General features: G+C 39.9%; 2 protein-coding genes across 3 annotated transcripts in view; both read left to right on the top strand.

Moving 5' to 3' along the window:
* The window catches only part of tspan9a (tetraspanin 9a), a 70,816-nt gene extending 62,095 nt beyond the window's left edge, over positions 1 to 8,721 (top strand). The window contains exons 6-7 of one of the 2 annotated variants that reach the window (XM_083893292.1): positions 672 to 755; positions 4,922 to 8,721. In XM_083893292.1, the coding sequence (XP_083749418.1) occupies positions 672 to 755; positions 4,922 to 4,993 (156 nt within the window). In that variant the 3' untranslated portion in view covers positions 4,994 to 8,721. Of the gene's footprint in view, positions 1 to 671; positions 756 to 1,259; positions 1,374 to 4,921 lie in introns of those variants that run through there. The other variant, XM_083893293.1, reaches the window with a different exon arrangement.
* Positions 8,722 to 12,770: 4,049 nt separating this feature from the next.
* Positions 12,771 to 22,951, top strand: tspan33b (tetraspanin 33b; the record flags this gene model as incomplete). The annotated part of the gene is made up of 7 exons (XM_083893647.1): positions 12,771 to 12,920; positions 17,827 to 17,884; positions 18,433 to 18,560; positions 18,706 to 18,780; positions 22,149 to 22,244; positions 22,632 to 22,760; positions 22,913 to 22,951. Exons 1-7 carry the CDS (start codon positions 12,825 to 12,827, stop codon positions 22,949 to 22,951), a joined length of 621 nt encoding a protein of 206 aa, XP_083749773.1. The 5' UTR covers positions 12,771 to 12,824.
* Between the last annotated feature and the right edge of the window lie 535 nt (positions 22,952 to 23,486).

The following is a 23,486-nucleotide window of genomic DNA, read 5'->3' as shown; positions in this document are numbered from 1 at the left end:
AGCTACTCTGTCTTTTTTTTTTTTTTTTTCAAAGCCCTTGCTGTGCATTACAATATTCGCCAGTATCCCCCAATTACAAGCTTACTCTGCTGTTGGTCCGGCATGTGGTTTGTTAGCAAGTCCAAAGTACAGGATTAAAAGCTGTAATATAATGAGTTTGAAAATGAGAATAGACCATTAGTGAAGTGCCCCACAGGGAAGACGCAACACAAGGAGCTTGTGTGTAATCCTGCCCAGAGGAGACTGCTACACACTAAGCAACGGAGTTGAAATGTAAAAGTTGCTTTAGCACCTACACATTAGAGGAGGCACCGCTTTGCAGCTGAAACCCGCCATTAAAACCCCGCACACCACCTCTCTGCCAGTGGGCGACCTCTGAATGAACCCTGGTGGGAATACATTTAAGGGAAAGTGCTCACATCTGCGTCTATATGGTCTGCATATAAAAGTCATCGCTCATGGGTAATTCACTTCCTTAATACCTCACCTGGAAATTCATTCATGCAAAGTGTATCTCACATGTAAAATAAATGCATTTTTCTACTGGGAAAACATGTGAACTGAAACTGTTGACAGTATAAGTGATATGACTCCTCAACCGCACAGAAAAATGCACATTTTTTTAGCAGCATCGGTTTACTAAAAAAGAAAACTATTCTCCTCATTTCCAGGGTTGCTTTGAGAAGGTGGAAGAATGGCTGGATGAAAACAAGCACATGCTGGGAACTATAGGCATGGTCATCTTGGTCGTGCAGGTAGGATGTTTTCTCTTTCTTCCTCCAGCTTTCTCACACTTATCTTCCCTTTTGTATTTTTTGTGTGTGCTTCCTTTGTGTTGAGTCTGAGTGCATTTTGTTGTTTGTGTCTGGCAACATACAGTTAATTTACGTGCATCCAGTGGCCTCTGTGCCACCATTGTCTGCTGAGAAACTTATGAGGCCGGTGCTTAGTGGGCGTTCAGGGAACCCACACATCTTGAAATATTTAAGTCACTGTCTCCTGAACTATGATCCCGTCTGGGAGAATCAAAGTCACCTGGCTTTGTTCCAAGCTGACGATAGTCATGTACAAGGAGCCATTAGAAGAGAGGGAGCAGAGATACTGAATATGGAGGAGCCGGTATTGATTCACAGATCAAAGTCTTTGTTGTGTCAGATATTCCTCTGGTTGTTATTGTTTCTCTTTTTGTCCTAAACTTTGCTTTACATTAACCTCTCTTCATAGATTTAGTGTCTCACTTCATCCCTTTTTTTTTGCAGTTTTGAGACGTACAAGTGTCTTCAGAGTGAAAAACACAAAATGCAATTTTTCTTCTCTTTGGGTTTGAACTAAATGTTGCTGTTAGACTGTGTTTGTAGTCTCCAGAGAGACTGTAAACATCCACATATGTTTGCTGTAGGTAACTAACAAGATGTGCATTATTATATTATTATATTATGATTATGTAATATGAGCATTATTGGAATTGAAAATGGAAAAACACTCACAATAAGTCGATTGTGGTGAATTCACATTATCAGCATGATCGTGAAAGGGAAACTTAGTGAATATTTCATGAGAGTGGTACAGTCCAGTCGTTTCCAGTCATTCAGGGCCTCAGAATCGACAACAGTCTGATTCAAGATTCTCGTTTTTTAACTTGAAAATGTAAACTCAGAAATATTTCTCTGAGTAAAATGTTTTTTGTTACACTAATAGAATTGGTTTAATGTTTATGTGTGTGTGAAATGCAAAGGCACAAATTAAAATGATCCACTTATGCTTTGTCTAAAATCCTTTTCACACTCAGTCTAAAAACCTTTAATAGTAATCGCTCCATGATCTCCACCAACATGTGCTGCGCTGCATCACCAGTGAGTAATTAAACGTAAGCACCTACCAAACATTTATGTCGACACCTCACTATCCCATGCTTATAATTCATCCAGCCACCTCCTGTGGTACAAAGTGCGCAAAATCTATCCGACAGATCTACTGTCATAGTAACTTCTGCCTGATGTTCATAAAACCTGAAGTTCAAACACTTAAATTCCAGCCACTTGTAAATATTTCCGTTCACACTCTGTCTCATCCGCCGCACAACACGTCTGCGTATCGACGTTTCATGCTTTCACCATTCCCTCTTGGTTTATTTGCCTTAGACTGTCTGTGACGAACATGACAAGTCGTCAGTTTGCCAATCAGTGAACCCCACGGTTTATTCACAATGAGGTGACCTCTCCATAAATCTCTTGAGGTTTTTAAGACCCTGCACATTTTTATGTCCTTGGGGGAAGATGATTGGGTGTTAGTTAAAATTCACAGCCACACTAAGGGGAAGTAAGTGTTGTGCAGGATCTTGACTAACTTCTGATTTTTTTTTAGGCTCTTCCTATGCTTTTCATTTAAAATGCTGACTCTTCTTCCTGTCTGATCCTTTTCTGATCATTTTGATGTTTAAACAAACACACATTTGCATGAAATCAGAAAAGAAAATGTGTTTGTCCAACTAAAACCAGAGCAGAGTGGAGCTGCAAAACATATTTGACCCATAAAATCAAAATGACACCATCTTGTATATCAAGTTGTATATATAGATATATGTATACATGTGTGTATAAAACAACTAGAAAAGCACTCGGAGAGCACAGAGCTCCGCCAAGGCAGCTCAGGCCGAGTCCTGAAAATTTCATCCAAATCCGTCCGTGACTTTTCGAGTTATGTTGCTAACTGACAGACTAACAAAGAAACAAACTCTGGCAAAAACATAACCTCTTTGGCGAAGGTAACTATAATTTGTTGCATTTCTGAAATTTAAGAACTGAAAAAAAAAAAAAAATCCATTTATTTTTAAATTGCTGTTTTTGCAATTACAGGAGAAAAAAGTGAAGTGAAATAAAATGCAGAACTATGTAGACCTATTTGAGTCCTTTCATCGTTTGTGGAAAATGAATGCAATAAATTATAATGCACTTTGAAATAAGTAAAACTATATTTGGATATACTCTATGACATGTTAGGGACATAGAGACAAACAACATTCGCTCTCACTCTCACCCCGACGGTCAGTTTAGAGCGTCCAATTTACCTAATCCCCATATTGCATGTTGGGGAGAACAAGCAAACTCCACACAGAAAGACCCTTGTTCCAACCGGGGCTTTGAACCCGGGTCTTCTTGCTGCAAAGGCAAGAGTCGGAATGACTTTCCATAGAACAAAAACAACTTTTGTTCAGGTTTGGGGAGGTTTTCAATATCACATTTGACATGGACATAGGATGTGATGTGTGTAATTTAGTTACCAAATATTAAAACACTGTCATTTATCGCATTGATCTTTAAATAAGAGGTCTTACAGCTGAGATTGACACTGCGCCCCCTCCATGACCCTCGTGTGGAGGATAAAGCAGTAGAAGATGGATGGATGTTTTTTGGTTGTTTGCAAAGCTGCTGGGAGCCACTAGAGGGGCTGGAGAGCTGCAGGTTGCAGACCCCTGGACTAACACAACCGGCGTTGAACTCAACTCAACCTCACCTGGTAGCTGCACCTCAGTTCCCACCTCTGGCTTAAGTCCAGAGATAACGGAAAAAACACATTACTCAGAAGAAGAAAATAACAGAGTCAAAAACATGGTGAAATCCTGACTGGTACAATGACGAAGAGACCGATTTTATGCTCCATCAGCAACCATAGCTCAACTTAACGGTGCATGGAAACATACTGACTGACGAATGTCAGCCCTGAATAAAGACCAAAACAGTCTTGAAAACTGCGACTTCAGCTTAGTTTTAATGATCTCTCTCTCTCTCTCTCTCGCTCTCGTGTGTGTGTGTGTGTACATACACAGAGAGACATCCAGGTGGCGATGACAGGTTCAGAAACAGACCCTGAGCTGTCAGATTAGCAGACTAATAGACACAGTGAGGATCATGACATCATGAAAAGCCACACACACACACACAAGTCTGCAATATTACACAAACTCCAGACGCACAGATGAACTGGCTTATAAAAAAAAAAAAACCTTGGGTTTAGATGTATAAATGATTTAGTTGTGCTGAAAATATGACATTTTGGTAAAAGCCTATGCATGTATGCCTTCCTCAACCGAGGGTTTAGAAATCTCAGCATATCATCTGACACAGGTGAGGATGATTGAGCTTTAAAGAGTCCTGCAGGAGCGACTGTCAAACCATTTCAGTCAAACTGGATGAAGGAGTGTCAAAGCAGCACAGATGCACCTCAGGTTAATAATTGTTTTTGGTTTTGAAACAGTTCCTTTTTATTATTATTGTTGTTCCTCATTCCCTCTTAGCTGGATGATTACAAAATAAAGCACTTCATGTTTTGATTGACAGCAGCTTAAGGTGGGTTTTTTTTCCTTCCAGAAGCAGAATAAATTAGGTTCAAGGTGAAAGTAAAGCAAAGCTAATCACATTCCACAGGAGTCCTGAGTGGAGCCTGTTTTCAGGAAGTTCACTAGAAGAATAGCTTTTTTATTACCGTGCAATTTCCTACACGATCCAGACGTTAACAGATAATGGTTTTTGGATCAGCATCGTGGCTGCGTTTGATGTATCAGCGGTAATGGAATGAAACTTCAAAGAGATGCCTGGCAACTTTGATTCAATGGCATCTCAGCTTGCTTCATTGACTTAATGCTTGCACACAACAAACACACTTTCCATCACAAAGATTCCCGAGCTCTCGTCTCAAGGCCATCTGAGGAAAAAAGAGGGAACGGAAAATTATGCTCGTGCTCCACTGCAGGAATTATCATGCATCAAAACACAAACTAGCTCAAGGCTTTGACATCAAAAAGATCACATGGAGACACACACACACACACACACACACACACACACACACACACATACTGTACGTCACAAACAAAAACATATAATACATACAAATTCACTCACTCCCTCTCTCTCCTCCACAGCTCCTGGGCATGGCCTTCTCCATGACACTGTTCCACCACATCCACAGAACAGGGAAGAAGTACGACGCTTAGCCATGGGAAGGGCACTCAGCGGAGAGGAGCCCCACTGCCTGATGGGATAAGACTCTGATTGAAACCCCCTGCTTGCCTATTCACCCACTTGTGAGCATCCATTGGCCCCTGAGTCACATCTTAGACCTTCTGTACAGATTCCAGCTGTGTCCTTCTCTTCCCTGCTCTTTCCTCTCACCATTCATTTTGCCAAAGAGTAACAACACAACTGGACAACAAGGGACGTCTACTTTTGGCAACAAAGAGAATCCCATTGCTTTTTCACTCCTCTTGAGAACCTTTTTGTCTTTTTTTGGTGTGTTTTTTTTCAGCTTGAACTAACAGTTTGCTGGAAGGAACAACTGACCTTAAGACAATGAAGACTTAACTAAAGCCCTCACTCCTTAGGCAAAGCATATGAAACTGATCACACCCTCCACCAACTATGGAGATGTTTTGTTCCTCCCTCTTTTCATTTGTAAATGAAAAAAAAAAAAGTTCCAACATGGCATGCTAGTTTTCTACTTCACAGATTTACCTTTGTCATTGAAATGTCGACATTTTTTGTCAAATTATTATTTAGTTTTTCTTGTAAGTGAGTCTTCAGCGCTCCTGTGGGATGTAAGTGTTGAACAGATGAGCGTATGTGTGTGTGTGGGGTTGTTATTTGAGGTGGCATTGCTGCAGAGAGGGCACCGACATGTTCGTGTGGTGTCTAATGTAATCCATGTTTCATATTTTCATTCATTTAGCTGAAGAGATTTGGTTAAAGAGAGCATGAGGAATCATGAGTGGAATTATGTTCATAGAAAATGCTGCAATATCCTCTGAATAATAAACTGTAAACGTAGCCAGGACACACACACACACACACACACACACACACACACACACACACACAGAGCAGCAGTGTTCCCATTCCCTGTGAGACAATACAAATTGTGTAAAATTGCCATTTATTGGCGCTCCACCAGAACTGTCAAGTGAAGAGGTCTAGTAGGTGATGAAGTTTCCATTTTTAGAATCCAGATCAAAATGTCCGTATGTGTGCAGCTTTGTGAGTGTGTGTTTTATCACACTGTCTTCGCTGTGACAACAAAATAGGACATATAAATCCTATAGAAGCCAAGGCACAAGGGGCAAAAACTGAGCTTGTCGAGCTGCCGCCATCAACTGTGCAAGTGGAGGCGGCCGCAGCATTTCTCTTCTCTGTTCTTGTGATCTCGTACATCTGCACTGCCCTCCTCATTCTTTCCCCTCCAGCTGTCAGCCCCCCCCCCCCCCCCCCCCACTTTTCTCTTCTGTCCCATTTCTTTGCCTCACACGTTCACACAGTGTCTCTGCTGACATTCCTGCTCATCGCGCAAGATTTTCGATTTCTCCCAATTATTTGCAATCCTCCTTATTTTCCTGCTGCCAACAGAGGGGGTGCTGGTGGGAGGGAGCGTGGGCCGATCAAAGCTGAGACAGATAGGTATCGCAACAGGCCCTGTAGTTATATGTCTGTTTAAGTCTCTTTACCACCACTTCTCTGCAGGAGGTCTGTGCATCAGCCCTCCTCCGTGAAACTGGAAACACTGTAAATTACTGTGGCCTCTAGCAGAGAAAATGTCCTTCGCTGTTTGCTGCGCGCTTCAAAATGTCCGTGTTATGAGACAAGGAGAGGTGTGGACGACTGTGTCGTCGTTGTTGAAGGGTAATCGTTTTGTTTGATTGTGTTCGCTTCAAAGTAAAAAAAGACGTCGCCGACCGCATTCAGAGTGAGATGATCAGATGTGTGGCAAACACTTGAGATAAGTAATTACCTGTGATAACACCGTGTAAGTGTGTGTGTGCGTGTGCACAGCTACATCAAAAACAGCAGGTTGAAGTTGAACTACAGAGGCGATATATAAACTCTGCTCATTTTCAGCAATAATGTTTCTGTCCTTTGTTTTCTCGTCCAGCTAACTCTAACTTTGTTTATTTTTTTCTGGAACACCTGTACGAACATGCAAAGGCCGCATTGCCTGGATTCATTCATCGTGCATCATGACGACATTTATGTTCACATCAGCCGTTTTCTTTATGATTTCCGTGTTTAATTAACCTTGACTTATCTCTGCACAACACGACTGTGTCATTTTCAGTCCACACAGATGCAGTGGCAGGTGTTAGCAAACACCTCACATATTTCACATCCATGAAGAAATTTGATTTTGTTGGGGGTTTTTTTAAAGCCCTTTATGGGCCTGCACAGGTGTTTCCCACTACTTTGACTGATTAAACCTCGAGTCAGGTTGAAGTTATTTGGCGCCGCTCTCTGCCTGGAATCATGAAAATGACGAAACTCTATGGACTAATAACGGTGATAAAGTGAACGGCTCGGTCTTAACAGATGCAAAACTAAACCGCGGGGACGTCAGGGAGCTGCAAAACAAATAACCGTAACAGCCTTGTAAAGGGATCTGAAAGATCATGTATACAAGATGCTATTTGTGTTACGTCGGTTATAGCAGCCGGTGCAACAGCATCAATCTCATCCACACGCTGCCATTTTTCTGTTGATATGGCTGTGGCTAAAATCTGCTCCGTCTTCACCAACTTACAAAATCTGCTGACTTTGCATTTGTAAAAGAAATGAGCTGAGATTCCTAGACATTAATCCTAAGAACACAGTGGAGTATTTTGGCTGTGTTTTTCCATTAGAGGGTATAAGAATATGTGCAATATAGAGTGTCTTATATCCTTTTTTTCCAGCACAACCTATGGGCAATTTTTTTTAAACAAACTATATAAGCACACCTGAGCAAAAAATAACTCAAAATGTTTAAAATTGGAATTTGTATTTTGTGACTTCTGCACAATTATTGCTACTTTATATCACTACTAGGAATCATAACTTTGACTCAACAACACCAAAAACATTTTTTAATTTTTTAACCTGCATAAAGTGACCTATACTCCCAGGATGCGTGATGGAGTTAATGAATCCTCTTTTTCTGCATTAGTGCCCAGCTGAGAGGACATTTCTTTGGTTGTTTTGTGTCTCCAAGAGGGGAAACGGCTTTGATGACCATTTTCAGTAGGTGTAACGAAAAAAAAACTGCCTTGGAGTTGCCAAATCAAAATGTCTAGAATCTGGTGTCCTGCCATGTCAGAAATGCCAAAACTGCCAAAAAACTACACCATGATGTGTGAGGAAAATCTCAGCAGCGTTACAATGGTGGTCATTTGTTTTCCTGCTGTCAATAAATAAGTGAACTCATTGGGACCAGAGGCTGCATTCTCATTTTGATCACTTTGTTGTTTTAAAGGAAACATTCAAACACTTCAGACATTGTGCTTTGCTGCAAACTGTGCTGTTTGCCCCCAGATTATTTACCTGAGGTCAGTCTTAGTTTTTCTTTTCTTTTTCTTTTTTTTTAAAATCTGAGACACGGTTAAAAACAAGCAGGTGGTTCATGGGGCTTCATGCATCAGGAAGCAACACATTTGGGCCGTGATGCGCAGCGACCCTGCTGACTGTGAGTCAACACCTTCCCCCATATGCTTTGACTCTTCTTGTCGCGTCCACGGGGGGAAGAACACGACTGCTGCTGATGTACAGTGAAGGCACGAGCAGTCACGTCTCCCCTGGGACGACTTCCTCCGCAAACAGGGCCCACACATCCCTTATTTACCGCCTCACTCGCTGCAGTGAGACACAAGGCGCTACATACACACAGTAGCTGAGCAGCAGTGACACTGTAGAAATACAGCTGTGCACGTCAGAGGGTAAATTCTGCACTTGTGAGAGGTTAAGAGAGGAATAGAGCTCATGTATCGGTAAATCAGGCTTTGAGGCAAGAGCTTTCGAGGAAAAAACATAAGATAAATATTTTTTCGTGGAGCTGCTTTATCTTGCATCAGTTCGAAAAAGTGTCAAACAGGCGTCTGTCTCTCAGCCTGACGTCACGGTTCGCAGACCCAGACTCGTGACCCTTTGACCCTTTGACCCTTTGACCCCGACTGAGCTGACATTCTGACGTTCTGACGTGCCACTTTAACAGAAGCTGTCTAATGATGTTATTTTTGTATTTTGGTTGTCACCGTTTCCCTGTTTGTTTTTATTATGTTATGATGTTGTTTTCCTTGTTATAGAATGTGTGTTTTTTTTCTTTTCATTATTGTTATTATTATTATATTCATGACAGAGGCACATTGTTGCACATTGTGAGAATATTAAGCGTTCTTCTTCTTTTTTTGTAGAGTATTAGTCTTCACGATGTCCCTCTACAAGGTGCAAAACCACCTTTCTGTCTTAACACTGCCACAGGCGGTTGAAGCAATTAAGTCAGAATTGATAGAGATAGAAAAATTTGGCATTTATCATCGGCTGAAGCCCACAAAAGATGTACTGCACGCCTGTCAGCGTGCCTCTCTGTATTAAGATCAAGTTTAATTAAATTAGAATGTGCTGCTATAATTTGCAGTATGTCTTTTAAAACTGCCAGTGTAAGACCCATTATGTATTTCTAGAGCATGTACTATTAAAATGACTGTGCAGCACAGAGCAAATGTTACCGCAGTATATCGGTGCTGTATGTCAGCCCCCGGGTGTAAATATGCACATTTTTTTTTTTTTACAATTGACGTAACTTACTTTACCTCTGCCATGTCTAGTCATATTCACATAGACTAGCGTGTGTTTGCCATTTTCTCATTTTAACGCCTCACTTACAGACATATTTTCCGTCTATATCTCGTCCATCTTTTCATGTTTGACAGGTTTTAAAGTACAGGACGGTGTAAATTTGATGTAAAACTGTTTTTGTCGGTATGGTTTCCATATTTTTTTTTTGACTACATTTCACATCTTGTAGTAAGACACATTTTTCCTTATGTTTTGTCTTTGGAAGGAGTATTTCTAATACTCGGAAGCACTCGCAGTAAGCCACAGGGATGGTGAAGGAAGAATGCACATGCAGTAATTGGTTTGTGTCTGCTGTGAAGAGTTTTACAGACATAGAAAGAGCTTCTTCTTCTTCTTCTTCTCCTTTTTGCCACATTCGACATATTATTTTTGTAATCTTCTTATAATCCTTCCCACATGCTGAAACTGAGTATCTGAGCAGTGGAAATGTATGCTCAAGAAAATGGTGTGTTTGATGTTGTGTTTGCTGGGTAACAACTATGATGATACCTGCCAACCTTGTCCTGTGGAGTTTTCTGCTACATGTGAAAGCACTCTGAATATCTATACTAGGTGGTGCACTTCTTTATCTTTATTCTCAAAAATCAACTATTTTTTAAATAAAGCAAAGTGTGTCTCAAAAATCCCCACGACACCGAACACTCATTGCCTTTCATATTTAATGACTCGAGCCTTCAGGTGTGTTTCTCTTTCTCTTTTTTTTCACTTAAAAAAACTTACATGTAGGCGACGTTTGAACAATTATCTCATGCTGAAGCTTTTGGAGTTGTGAGACATGAATTGGTGTGAACAGCAGAGTGAAGCTTTGTCACAACAGATCCCTCAGTGTATCCTAAAAGAGAGAGAGTGACATCACTGCCTTCAAATGGCTCTTTTTAAAGAAAACCTGCAGGAGTGTTTTTTTTTTTTCTAATGGAAGCCAAGAGTTCCAGAGGAGGTTTTTCTTTTTATTTATTTATTTTTTTACAAAAAGGAAAATGAAAAGTGGGAACCGTCTACAATTTTGTCTCTTATTTTTTACAGCACGGAGAGAGTGAGTAGCACAGGGTTTTTATGTGAGGCTCTGTTCCCTCCTTTTATTTCACCTATGTTGTTAGGAGGCCGTATGTGACAGTGAGTGAGATTTTATTATGCCATTCCATCCTGGCTCTTTGTTTTACACCTCTGTTCCTTCTATGCAAAAATATGACATATTTTAGCCATTGTACAGATTATTTTGTATAAGTAACATGTATTGAAATAAAGTGAACAGAATCAACCATGGATAATTTTTTTTTTAATGGTAGTTATTAAGGAATTTGACGTTTCCTTTTTATTTTGCCTTTTGTTATGATGAGAATGCTTCGTTTGTTGTAACACAATTATTCCCCTTGTTGACTTGCAGAGGAGGTGATTGTTGTGTGTGTGATTGTTTGTGTTGTGTTTCCATAGTGAATCTTAATAGCACTGTAGAAAGACAATGGGCGGATTGTCGAGCTGTGTTTACATAAAATATATCCTTTTTTTTTTTACTGCACTTAGAGTATATTTGAATGTCCTGACTGAAGTAAATATCAGTTTCAATATGATAGATTTAAGGATTTTTGCAGGAACAGGAGTTTGACCTTTTGGGAAATGAAATTAGAATGACTTATTTTTGCACGCACACAGCAATTAGTAATAGTGAATTTGACCTTTAACCCCTCATTTTTACACAGTAGTAGTTAACACACACAAGCCAGGCACAGGAGCAGTGCCTTGCTCAGGGGCAAGCCAGCCCTTGACCCATACTGGGAATGAGAACAGTGACAGTGGGTTATGGAATATACATAACCACATATAAACACAGTGTAATAGTTAAATAACTATAATAATCACAGTATAATTTCCCCCTACAGTACAATTTTTATTTATATTACAATAACAAAGTTGTACTATTAGGAGAATAAAATCATCATTTTATGAGAATAAAGTTGTTGTTTTTTTATCATTATCTAATGTATTATTATTATTAAAATGATTCTTTCTTCCAAACAAACGTTTCAAAGTCCTGATTCTAAAGATAATGTGGTGCTGATGTGCCAAAAAAAAGTATTTGTGAAGCCAAACGGATGGTTGAATAATAATTACGACTTTACTCTCATAATATTACGGCTTCATTCCGTTAAGATTTTAAAAGAAAAGCCTTAAATTTGGCCCTAAGACTCTATATAAAATAAGCATGAAAGTTGTTTCAAGCTCCTTTTAGAGTCCTTTGTTAAAACACAAAATGTTGTTAAACTAAACCTTTAAACAACACGACAGAGAGTGTTGAATGAGGAGGGAAAACATTTCATGTTCATGTATCAACACACCGAGTAGCTGAGGGAACCTACGCTCATCTATCACTCCACAGGAGACACTTGATGTATTGACAAAAATGGGATTAAGTATTTGAAACAGAATCCTCGCTGCCAAGGACAGCTCAGATTATATTTCACGTCATTTTTATTGACAAGAGTTTGAGATCAGAGGAAGTGGTGATGGTTTTTTTTACATCACACCAATACTCCTGTGTTGTTGTTTTTCAGATTAAGCCTTTCTGGTCATTCTGAGGGATAACAAATGTCCCAGTTTTGTCGTCTTAATCTCGTCTTGTCCTTCTTGATTCAACTGAATGTTCGAGTATAAAATGGCCTCAGCACAGGACACACAACATCACAACACACTGGTGTCTCATAACTATGTTAGATGTTCTTCTATCCATAAATTTCATTGTCCAGACTTTGTCAACAGCCGCTCTCTGTTTTATCCTCTGCAGGAAATCATCTGACAATAAATGACATTAGATGATGCGGCGGAAATGCTTTTAGGCCTTTGATACAGGATCTAGGAACTTTTGAAGTAATAGAGAGCAGCAGGTTGACAATACTTCAGTCCTCGTAAACCATTCAGTTGCAGTCAGCCAGAGATATTTTTTGTGTAATCTGACTCACTGAGCTACATAGACAGTTCTGGGGCCTACCAGTGTGACAGGACAGCATCACGTCACCATGCCCCCTTTTTAGACAGCCCTTCACTCCTGCAAATACCAAAAGACCCCCCCTCCCTCCAAACAGACTCACGGACATATGTGTGGGGTGTGGCTGGGTATGAGGACTGTTTTGAAGTATCACGTTCTCTAGATCTGGATATGGGAGAGTAAAAAACCTACAAACTATGGATAGGCAACAGAACCTGAACCGGACGGAGACCTTCTCCTTCGTCAACCCCTGGATCCGATATTTTCTCTTCTTCTTCAGCTTCCTTTTCTGGGTGAGTAGAGCATTGCACCGGTAAATGATAGTTCATGCCCAGTAGCACCGGTCAGTATACTGACAAAAACACAGCTGTTCTGCATGCTCTCCACACAGAGTAGTCCTCATATATCACAGGGTACACGGGCTACCAGCTAACACAGAGTTTAGTTCTTCCAAATTCAAATTAGTTCGAAGGAGAAGCAAAGCCACAAAAGACAAAAGTAAAAAAAGCTTATGAATAAAAAATAAGGAAATAATTCAAACAGTATCCAGAGCTGCATGCAGCAGGGCCACCCAGCCTCCACCCAGCCTCCACCCAGCCTCCCTGCTGCTCCCCGTTTTTAAATTTACTGCAGTTATATATTATGGACACCGACCCATGCATCACCGTAGCAAATGTTGAGCGGTGCACTCAGCTCACTTCTGTCTCACAGTGAACAATAAAACACAGAGTAATTCCACGAGCCTGCTGCTATCTGAAGGTCTCGATATATTTCCTGTCAAGTGGTGTTGTTTGAAAGCAGTTGTTGTCTGCATTGTTTTACAACATAACAACACAAATAATGAGTCCATAACATGAACAGCAGTGATTCCCCGACACAGGGGTACTTTTATTCCAGGAAGTACTTTTGCTGTTGTGTGAAACAGTTGTTTAGTCGCTAAGACAATGGGCCCGTTACACAGCAGCCATGTTGACAGCAGGAAAATCCCAGGTGTAAAGAATCCCATAATAATAATGGCTGAGTTCCATTTAGCTTCAGCTTCCTCCCCAGCTTCAGCGTCACACTTTCCTGATTCACTCTGACAGAAAACTCTTCTACTTTTCCTGCTAAAACAAAATAGAGCGTGTCGTCTTTCAACAAGAAGGTTGTGGGTTAGATTCCCGGCTCCGCGAGTTTACATGTCGGTGTGTCCTTGGGCAAGACTCTTGTGTGAATGTGTGGGTGAAATGGTTGTGAATGTCTGAATGGTGAAATTGTTACTAGAGTGAATACAAAGCAGTATAGGTGCACCCATGGGAATAATACACAACTCCTTATATGGGCATCCTTGGATTGTCTGTTATAGGTCACATATTCAGGCTTTAAAAATATTGTTTTTTTTCAACTTCTTATGTTTTGTGGAGTCAAATTAAAGATTCATTTTCTATCACATTTTTAGTCGTGATATAAAGGAGCAATAATTGCATGAATGCAAATTGCAAAAAGTCACACAATTAGACCATTTTTATGTGTGTTCATAAAAACGAGCAGAGTGAACTTTGAGCTCTGATGCGTTTGCAAATTTCACTAATTCAATCCGATTTAAAAAAAAATTGAGGACTTTTTGTTCAGGTGTGTTTATAGAGTTGGTGAATATGAAAAAAAATCTTCTTTATCAGATTGCCTATAGGTTGTGCTGAAAAAAAGGATATTAGACACTATATTGTACAAACCTATAGCCTCTGTTTATATGTTTTAACAAGGGAAAAACAGTCTTAAATGCTCTGTGTTGACGTTAAATGCTAAGCAGTAGTTACTAAGTGTTACTAAGTCACTAAGTTACATCCATCCATTATCTACATCCATTTTAAAATAATTTTATATGAAGACTTTTGATTGTGACCACACTGTGTTGCACAGAGACAGTAGATACCAAGGTTTACACAAGCTCTACTACTGTTGATATTGTAGTTGTGATGACACAAGTGGGAAAAGAGATATAAAAGTATATGAGATATTTTGATGCAGCAATTCAACCATCCATTGAGCCCTTTGCCCCTCATCAGTTGTTACTTTCATTCTCACACACACACAAACACACAAAGACACAACTCTGACTCTCACTTCACTGACTCTCAAAAAAAGTTCATACATCTTCATCATTTCCCTTTTCACCCAGTCCTACACAAACACTTGGGCAGGCGCGGCATCCACACGGCTCGGTCTGTGTTGACTTTGTTTTGCTCAGACGTGAAAACACTGCAGCTAATCCATCAGGCCTTTGTCTCCACGGCTCAGTGCAGCTGGCACTCACCTCTGCTCACAACCCACCAGGAGGAGCCTGATTCATTCCTTTGAAAAGCCTATAAACATAGTTGGAATGCATTCACTGTCAGTGTGCACATGTGTGTTCTATTGGAATTACATGAACGTGCAAGTGGCAAACTTGCAAATTCACACACACACAAAAATATCCTTTAAAAAGAGGCCTTTCTGCTCTAAAAACCTGAATAAATCTTAATCTCACTGCAGAACGACAGTGGGTGGATTGTCACTGTGTTATCCAGCTTACATGTCATTTATCCTTCTCTAACAACTGCACTTTTGCGCAAGTTAACTGCTTATTAATGCATTAACTTATATGTTATATATATGTTATATATATAAGTAATACATAATGATTGTTAATATATTATTAAACAGTTAATTAATGCTTAATAATGTACTAACTAACGTTAATTAAGGGACGTATGTTGCAATGAAACTACTTCTAAAATTACAATTAATCCAAAAATGTACTCACGTATTTGTAACGGTAGCACGTTACTACCCACCTCTGCTCAGGAACAGCCATATGTGCTGTTATGTTAGCCTTATATAACCATAGTGTAATAATTTAATAACAATAATAATCACAGAGTAATTTCCCTCAACTGAAAGATAGATTTGATAAACATATACAATAGTAAAGTGTAAGAAAAAAACCCTTTAATGAGAGACCTTTCTGCTTCAAAAACCTCCTGTAACATAGACACACAAAATGTGCTTCACCAACATCTTTTGCTTTTACAGCTATTGACGGAGTGTCGATTCAAAACTGCGTGAGAGGAAAAAAAGAAAGTTTTACTGCAATAATTTACTTTTTCGAGAACACAGACAAACTTTCTCAGTTAAGACATAAAACAACAAACACCTCTTCTATTGCAAATTTTGTACAGTGGATCATTATGACCTCCACAAATCTGATGCAGGCTTTTCAGGCGGAAACAAAACAACTCTAGGCTGAACAAAAGGTGTATGCACAGACACACACACACACACAATTAATCAGAAGAATGTTTGAGGCTGAAAATAAAAGCCAAGCCAGGCCAAATTGTTATTCACGGTGGTAAAAACAATCAAGGAGAGGAGGGAAATTAGTGTTGACTATGATATAATCAACGGGAAACTCTAATTCCACCCATTTTCTATCCTCCTCGCTGCTCAAGTGAACTCGCAACACAACAGTCAACAGCTTCACAACACGTCCTCGAGCGATATCATTACTTACAGCAAACACTCGGCCGTCTGTTGTCACCGCTTTGAGACCTCATTACAGGAGGAGCTTTGCTTCCCTTCATCCACTTCATGCAGCGTGGGCTGATGTTGCCGGCAACTTTTGAACTCTGTTCAACATTGTACACAGGAGAAACTTTTCTTCTTTTATTGGAAAAGAAACAAGAGTAGGTCTCGGACAGTCCAACACCCTGAACTCCTCACACACACACACACACACACACACACACACACACACACACACACACACACACACACACACATCACCTCTAGCTTCTCCATGATTCTTCCTGTGTCTCACCGTCTCTGTTTGACACTGATGAGAAAAAAAAAATAATTATCTCTTCAATGGTGAAAGTACAAAGCGCTATTCAGTCATGCTCAGGTGGATAATCATCCTGATTTTCTCATCAAGGCTGCATTTTACTCAACAGGGACATTAATACAGATGATAGTGGGCAAAAAAAAAATCTGGAGATTTTTTGCTTTGAAAACAGCATCCAAATTCAGATGATTAACGCTGAGATCCAGCTGAGTGTGATCATATTTCTCTCAGCGACACCCATCTGTCTGTTTATCATAAACAACATAAACTGGTGCAGTTGCCATGGCTACAGGTGCTCTGCATATTTAGCACCTGAGAAAACACACCTGTCCTGGTAGACAATGCAAATAATAAAAACACAGCCAAGCAATATTTTCAAGTTTAGTTTCCTCACGGAGAAATTAAGAATTACACATAAATAACCTGCGCTTTTCTTGACGAGAGCTGGACGAGAAATCTCTCTGTCCTGGAGCCAAGAGACAATTAGTTTAGCATAGCATTAGGATACAAGGGGAACAGCTGTATTTAATAAAAAAAAGGAGAGGAAAAAGAAAAGTATTTTTGGAGCAAGTCTAGCTTAATCTCCTGGCTGCTTTCCTCTAATTTAATATATGATAATATTATTATTAACCCTTAGAACACAGAGCATTTCAGCTGCTTTTTTCCATTACTATGTTAAAACATACAGTATATACAGAGGCTATAAATATATATAATTTAATATATAACCTTAGTAATCCGATGAAAATAAATAATAATAATTTCATCAACTATAGAAACACACCTGAGGATAAAGTTCACTTTATGCTCGTTTTTATGAACAAAAAGCAAAGAAAAACAATCTATTTTGTGACTTTATATCACAACTAGAAATGCAATAGAAAATAAAATTAATCATAACTTTGACTCAACTCACACATTGTTTTAAAGCCTGAATATGTGACCTATAAACACACCCTCACAAGATGTCCATGATAAGGAGTTGTGTATTATTCCCATGGCAATTGACCATGGGTGCACCTGGGAGATTGCATGTTCTCCTTGTATGTGTGTGTGTGTGTTCTCCAGGTTCTCCAGTTTCCTCCCACAGTCCAAAAACATGCAGATTTGGAGATTAGGTAAATTGGACACTCTAAATTGACCATAGGTGTGAATATGAGAGTGGATGGTTGTTTGTCTCTATGTGTCCCTGTGATGGACGTATGTCAGCTCAGATTGGCACCAGCGCCCTCCTGTGACCCTCAAGTGCAGGATTAATAAAAGTGAAAAAGTGAGTGAGTGAGGAATTAGCTCAATGTGCTTTATGAACAACATTATTAAAACTTCTCTCTCTTCCACAGGTTTTCTCATTGCTGATCGTTGCAATCGGAGTTTACGCAAAAGTCCAGAAAGCTACAGGTGAATGAATACATGCCACACTATATAACATTCAGGTACATCACACACTCACCAGGTTACTGTGCAACAACTTACATATGCAAAAACAATTTGTGGGACACTAAAATTATAGACTACTATTATCCAGTATTTGAATTATGGGCAGTTTTTCCTTTTTTAATTGTTAGTTACATACAGTGTCAGATGCAGCTTTATTCACAATGATGTTTTTTTGTGTCTGCACCTGTTGAGCCACCATAAAGCAACAGCTTGCAACGAGTCAACATGCGTTATAATCATTGCTTTCACATTTAATTTGTAAAATACAGCAGGACGTGGTGAACAAAAGGGATTAGTTTTGACACTTCCCACTGGATCTGCCTCTGTACAGGGTAGAATTCACCAACAGGTAATTGTAGAAGAGGAGGATGAAAAATAGGACAACAATGTGTTAATTTAAATAAAGGTTAGACATTAAGGGGGTAAGAGATGTGAGGTTTACAAAAGGATTTAAAAGGCAGGAATAGGCAGACATGTAAACAGAGGCTTGTTTTCCTGTCTTTCTGCAGACACAGTGCGAGACACGTTCCTCATCGATCCAGCTGTCATCCTAATTGTGGTGGGGGTGGTCATGTTCTTCATTACGTTCTGCGGTTGCATCGGGGCCCTCCGAGAGAACATTCACCTCCTCAAGACAGTAATAGACATAACAGACTCTTCCCTAATACTGGGGCTGTGTTTTGCTTCCAATGTGGTAGATTAGATTACATTTAATCCAAAGCCAAGTAACAACAAATCAGTCACTTACAATTCTGTCTCACATGTGCTGTCTGTGTCCACAGTTCTCCATCAGCCTGACGCTGGTCTTCCTGACACAACTAGCCATCGCAATACTGGGCTTCTTCTACTCTGATCAGGTATCTACCTCTTTGCTGTCAAGTCGACGCAGTAGCTCAGGTATTGTCCAATCTAAAGTCATTATAAGGTCACATTTTGGCCTCAAATTCTCCTCCATAGCAGCAATGACAACAAAATTGACCATTAATGCCCATGAGCTCCATTCTCTGCCAGCTGTAGAACATTGTGTTCATTTGTACAATGTTAAATGGATAACACCAAGGTTGACAGGTCAGCTGAACCCACATATGAACCCACTGACTACACAGAGGGAATGAGAATGCATTTTCATCACATATACAACACTAGCGCTTAAGCAGAACTTAGTGTTGTTTATAAATCCTCCAGATGCTGTATAGAAGAAAAGAGAGCATATATTTGAATTCTCTCTTTAAAAAGGGCAGTATGCACATTTATGGACATAGGTATGTGATACATATGTAAAAGTGCAGCTAGTTTACACTGGTATAGTTCCTTTGGCAGATCATATGTGTGTAAGGTTTTGCATGCAGTAGCAGATCTGACAAGTAAAATGTCACAAAAACAAAATCCATTGAGAGAAAACTAAGGCATTCTATCTTCAGTTAAAATTATATTATGAATTTATAAAGCCGTGGTAATATCATCCAAAGTGATATGATCAATTATTAATATCTTAATTCTAAGATGTTTAGGGCAGAGTATAACGACCTGTCCTGCTGTACTTACTCAAACTGTGTTTTCCTCTAATGGTGCAAAGCGATTTTTATTCTTGATTTTCTGAATGTTTGTAGTCAATATACGACAGAATGAGCCTATCATTTCCAGTCAATATAAAATTAAGAATGATGTTTATTGATGTACACCAATACGCTGTAGTATATTTGTGAAACAATACAAATAAACTAGAAAAACACATTTTTTATCTACTTACAAGCGTCTGATGCTTATTTTTATATCTGATTTGAAATGGAAGTTTCCTGAATAAGTAGCATCTCTATCCTTCTGAGCCCCATAAATGACCCCAATGTCTGATTAAGTTCCTTCAGGGAAAGCAAGGGTTCCCCCTGTGTGAGCATCCACTTATCTCTTACAGTAGCGCTCCATGAGGGTCCATGGAGAATAAAAACACAACAGCCCGTGGAGGCAGCATTCCCTGACACTGGTGTCTCGTGGTGATGCGTCTGGTGCCTGATGATACCTCTCCTCTCCCTCGTGTTCTCTTTCAGCACTTGGACTGCATGCTGCTAAACAGAGACATTTAACAACCCTCCCAGCATCCTTCCTCACTAAATGATTCAAATGCTTCGGCACTTCAAAGTGGAACCAAATGTTCCATTTCAACGGATCCCTTGAAGCAGGCGAAGCTAATGATGTTAGGAGGTGTGGCGATGGGCTGAGGCCCAGGAGCATGTACTGAAACATGAGCGAGAGGTGTGGTGAGGGCGAGCGCGGTGAGAATCCTCGCGGAATTGGGGCTATTTTGAAACAGCTCGCCGTATTTATCAACATAACCTGTTCTAGCGCTCTTAACACGAGCTACAACACGGACAATTCGCAAAAGCCTCCAGCAAACCAGGAACAGAAGTTAATTTCAAGCGTGATGAAATTTTAAAGTTCAGCAGCTTATTAGCATACAGTTCTCCGATTGGCATATATTACATCTGAAGTCATTGTGAGACCATGGACCTCCCTGTTCTCAGGATTTTTAATGGATGGAAATTTGCATTGAAAATCTTTTCATAACTGTTTATATTGTATTTGAGGATTAAACAGTGAAAATATTTACAATCCAGAGTTTCCTAGGCGCCTATAAAGCAATTTTATAGAACAAATATTAAAAAGCCAACACAATAAAGTAGCACAGATTTAACGTGTGTGTTAATAATTTAATAAGAAGTAGGGCTTTCAGAATATTCAGTAAAATCAATGCACGAGATTTGACACAAGTGTATATGCACATCAGTGGAGAGAACAGTTTTCACTCTGCATGTCCTCATTTATTCCATTTACTCGCCCTTTTTCCTCTCACATTTTCCATAATTTCTAACATATAATGTTCTGTGAACAGGAGAAACGCTTGCTTTTGCTTTACACACACTTTTCCCTGTGTGCTGATTCATTCACTGCCAACGCGAACACAAGCCATTTCAAAAACATAATGCCCCGACAGTGTTGCAGACATTTGCAGCCTCTGGTGTTTCTCTTAATAGCCTGTGCTTTACGTTCATTTATGGTTAACAGATTGCGTTAAATTTGACTTTTTTCCTCTTTTCCTAGTGATTCTAAATAGTGTTGGACCAACACTGAGTCTAAGTATCAGATCAACTCATCCATAACCATAGCTGAAATTGGGTTGAATTGATCTTGAGGAGTAAATGGCTTCATTATTTTTGTTATTCTGTGGCCATCGCACTGCAGCATCTGCCGACTTGTTGAAACACCGCCCACATGGCGCCCATAGAAAGTGAATGAGAGAGGATGTATGTTCAGCTCATACATTTTAATCACAGTATAATTATCCAACGTAGAAAAAAAAAAAACTAAGCTATTATAGTCTATGAAGGTTTTTATAATTCACCCCAGATACATATCCTGAGAAATTGATTGAACCACAGGTCCAGGTCTGGTTATAGACACATTTAAAGGTAGGGTTGGAGATCCTGAAAAACTGATTGAGCAGGCTATATTTTGAATTCAAAAGTCCAAGCCCCGTTCTTCAGCCTTCCCTCTGAAGCTACGCCTCCACAACAGCTGTAGTAAGCAGTTTAGTAACAGTCTGGGAAATCAGATTTAGGATACTTTGCGATGATGAAAAACAAAAAATACAAAAATAAAAAGATCACAAAGACATAAAACTAACGGTCCAGTAGAAACAGGGCCACCATGGCATCACTTTGCAAACCTTTCTGGTCTTTCAGTCGTTGCTACCATTCAAACGCAGCACTGATGTTCACTCCTGGTCTTGGATCGCTCAGCATCAGCCTTTTTCTTGGCTGTCCAAAAAAATTATTTCGTTTGCGACCGACATCAGTTGTTGGCAGCTTTTCTGCCATAACGTTGCTGCAACTGTCTCGTTTGGTTAAGCAAGATACCATGAGCTCTGGTGTTGTCTTCTGAGCATGCATGATTACGTGGGGTACGTGCATAGAGGGAAGGGGGAGCAGATGGCAGTTTGATTGATGCATCACAATCCAATTAACTTGTTCGGGCCGTTCACTATGATTGGATGGAGTTTTTACAGGCCTGTCTGTTCCACTGTTGACTGACATTTTTCATATTTGTGACAATGCAGTAAAAATGCTCCAGAAATTGATCTCCCACTCTACCTTTAAAGACTTCTTCGCCAATTACATGATCAGAACTTTTTTTTTTTAAAGCAAATCTAACCCTGTAGCCTCTCTCCTAGACGCGGGATGCTTTGGGAAAGTTTGCGAAGAAAGCCATCGTGCACTACAGAGACGACCTGGACCTGCAGAACCTGATGGATTACATCCAGAAAGAGGTACAGAGGGCAATTTCACCCTAGAATGAATGTGCTTGTGTGTGTAACTGTCCACACCACGTCTTCAAAAGTGATTGCAGCACAGGGTTTATTTATGTGAGCTTTAAGCCAAAAAAAAAAACAGCCAGTGACCCGAGTTGTTTGTCTGATGTTTATTTTGGCCTTGGTGAGTTTTATCCATGTGACAGTCTACACATAAACACATAGTTCCTGTATCTGTGAGATTCTCCATGTGATGTTCCTCTTCCATCTGCATACATTGGCGAAATTCTGAGCCTGGGTTTTCCCATGTGAGAAGCACAGTCTGGCAGGATGTACAGTCCAGTGCAAGACTGTGTGTCTAAATATATCTTGCTGTATCTCTCTTCTTCTCAACCCTTCATGCAGTTCAAGTGTTGTGGGTGGAACAACTACACAGACTGGTCTTGGAACCTGTACTTTAATTGCACTCATACAAACCCCAGCCATGAGCGCTGCTCTGTTCCATATTCGTGCTGCACTCCTGTTCCTGGAGAGGTGTGTTGTTTTCTTTCTTCATTTTTTTTTTTTTACTTAAAAAACCTGAACAGCTGCGATCAAATCATGTTAACGTGAAACAAATGATTAATCAGTTTAAGCTGCACACGAGGCTTGTGTTTGGTTTAACTCCAATTAACAACATTTGTTAGATATGCAAAGAGGTTTCTGATGTGATGTATGAGAGCTAATTGTAAGTGCTCCATGCAAAAAATCTACAGATGTATCCATCAGTTGATGAAACTAGGGCTGTTTGTGATGCAAACTGCTTCAGGCTGGAGTTATGAACCTGAAGGAAATGTTTCATATTCATTGCCTACACACAAGACTAAAAAGTTGCATGGTTTTAACATAAAGACTCTCCTGGTCCCAGACCTATTTTCCAACTCAGCCAGTGTGATGGAGACGTCCGGAGACGTTTTCAAGAAATTTCATTCAGTTCTTCTAGTTGCCGGGTTCGCTGGGGCTATGGCTAGCGCAAGTCAATGGTACCTGCTAGCATGGCATTAGAAACACTCATACCGACTCCACAGTGCACCCAAGGCAAATCAATTGTAACGGCAGACTATCGATGTACATATCTGTGTTGATAGAATATTATTTCAAAAACAAAACTAACGTCGCATCGCATGCATTTTTGAGGGACTACTTTCTCAGCACTATACTGCCGGAAGTATGACGCGCTGCTGCTGCTGCTGCTGAGACATAAATCCTTCAAATTGCAAG

Source organism: Microchirus variegatus (assembly GCF_963457635.1).
Source record: "Microchirus variegatus genome assembly, chromosome: 8".
Taxonomy (NCBI): Eukaryota; Metazoa; Chordata; class Actinopteri; order Pleuronectiformes; family Soleidae; genus Microchirus; species Microchirus variegatus.
The sequence above is the reverse complement of the archived record's forward strand: the minus strand, read 5'-3'. Positions and strand labels throughout refer to the sequence as shown.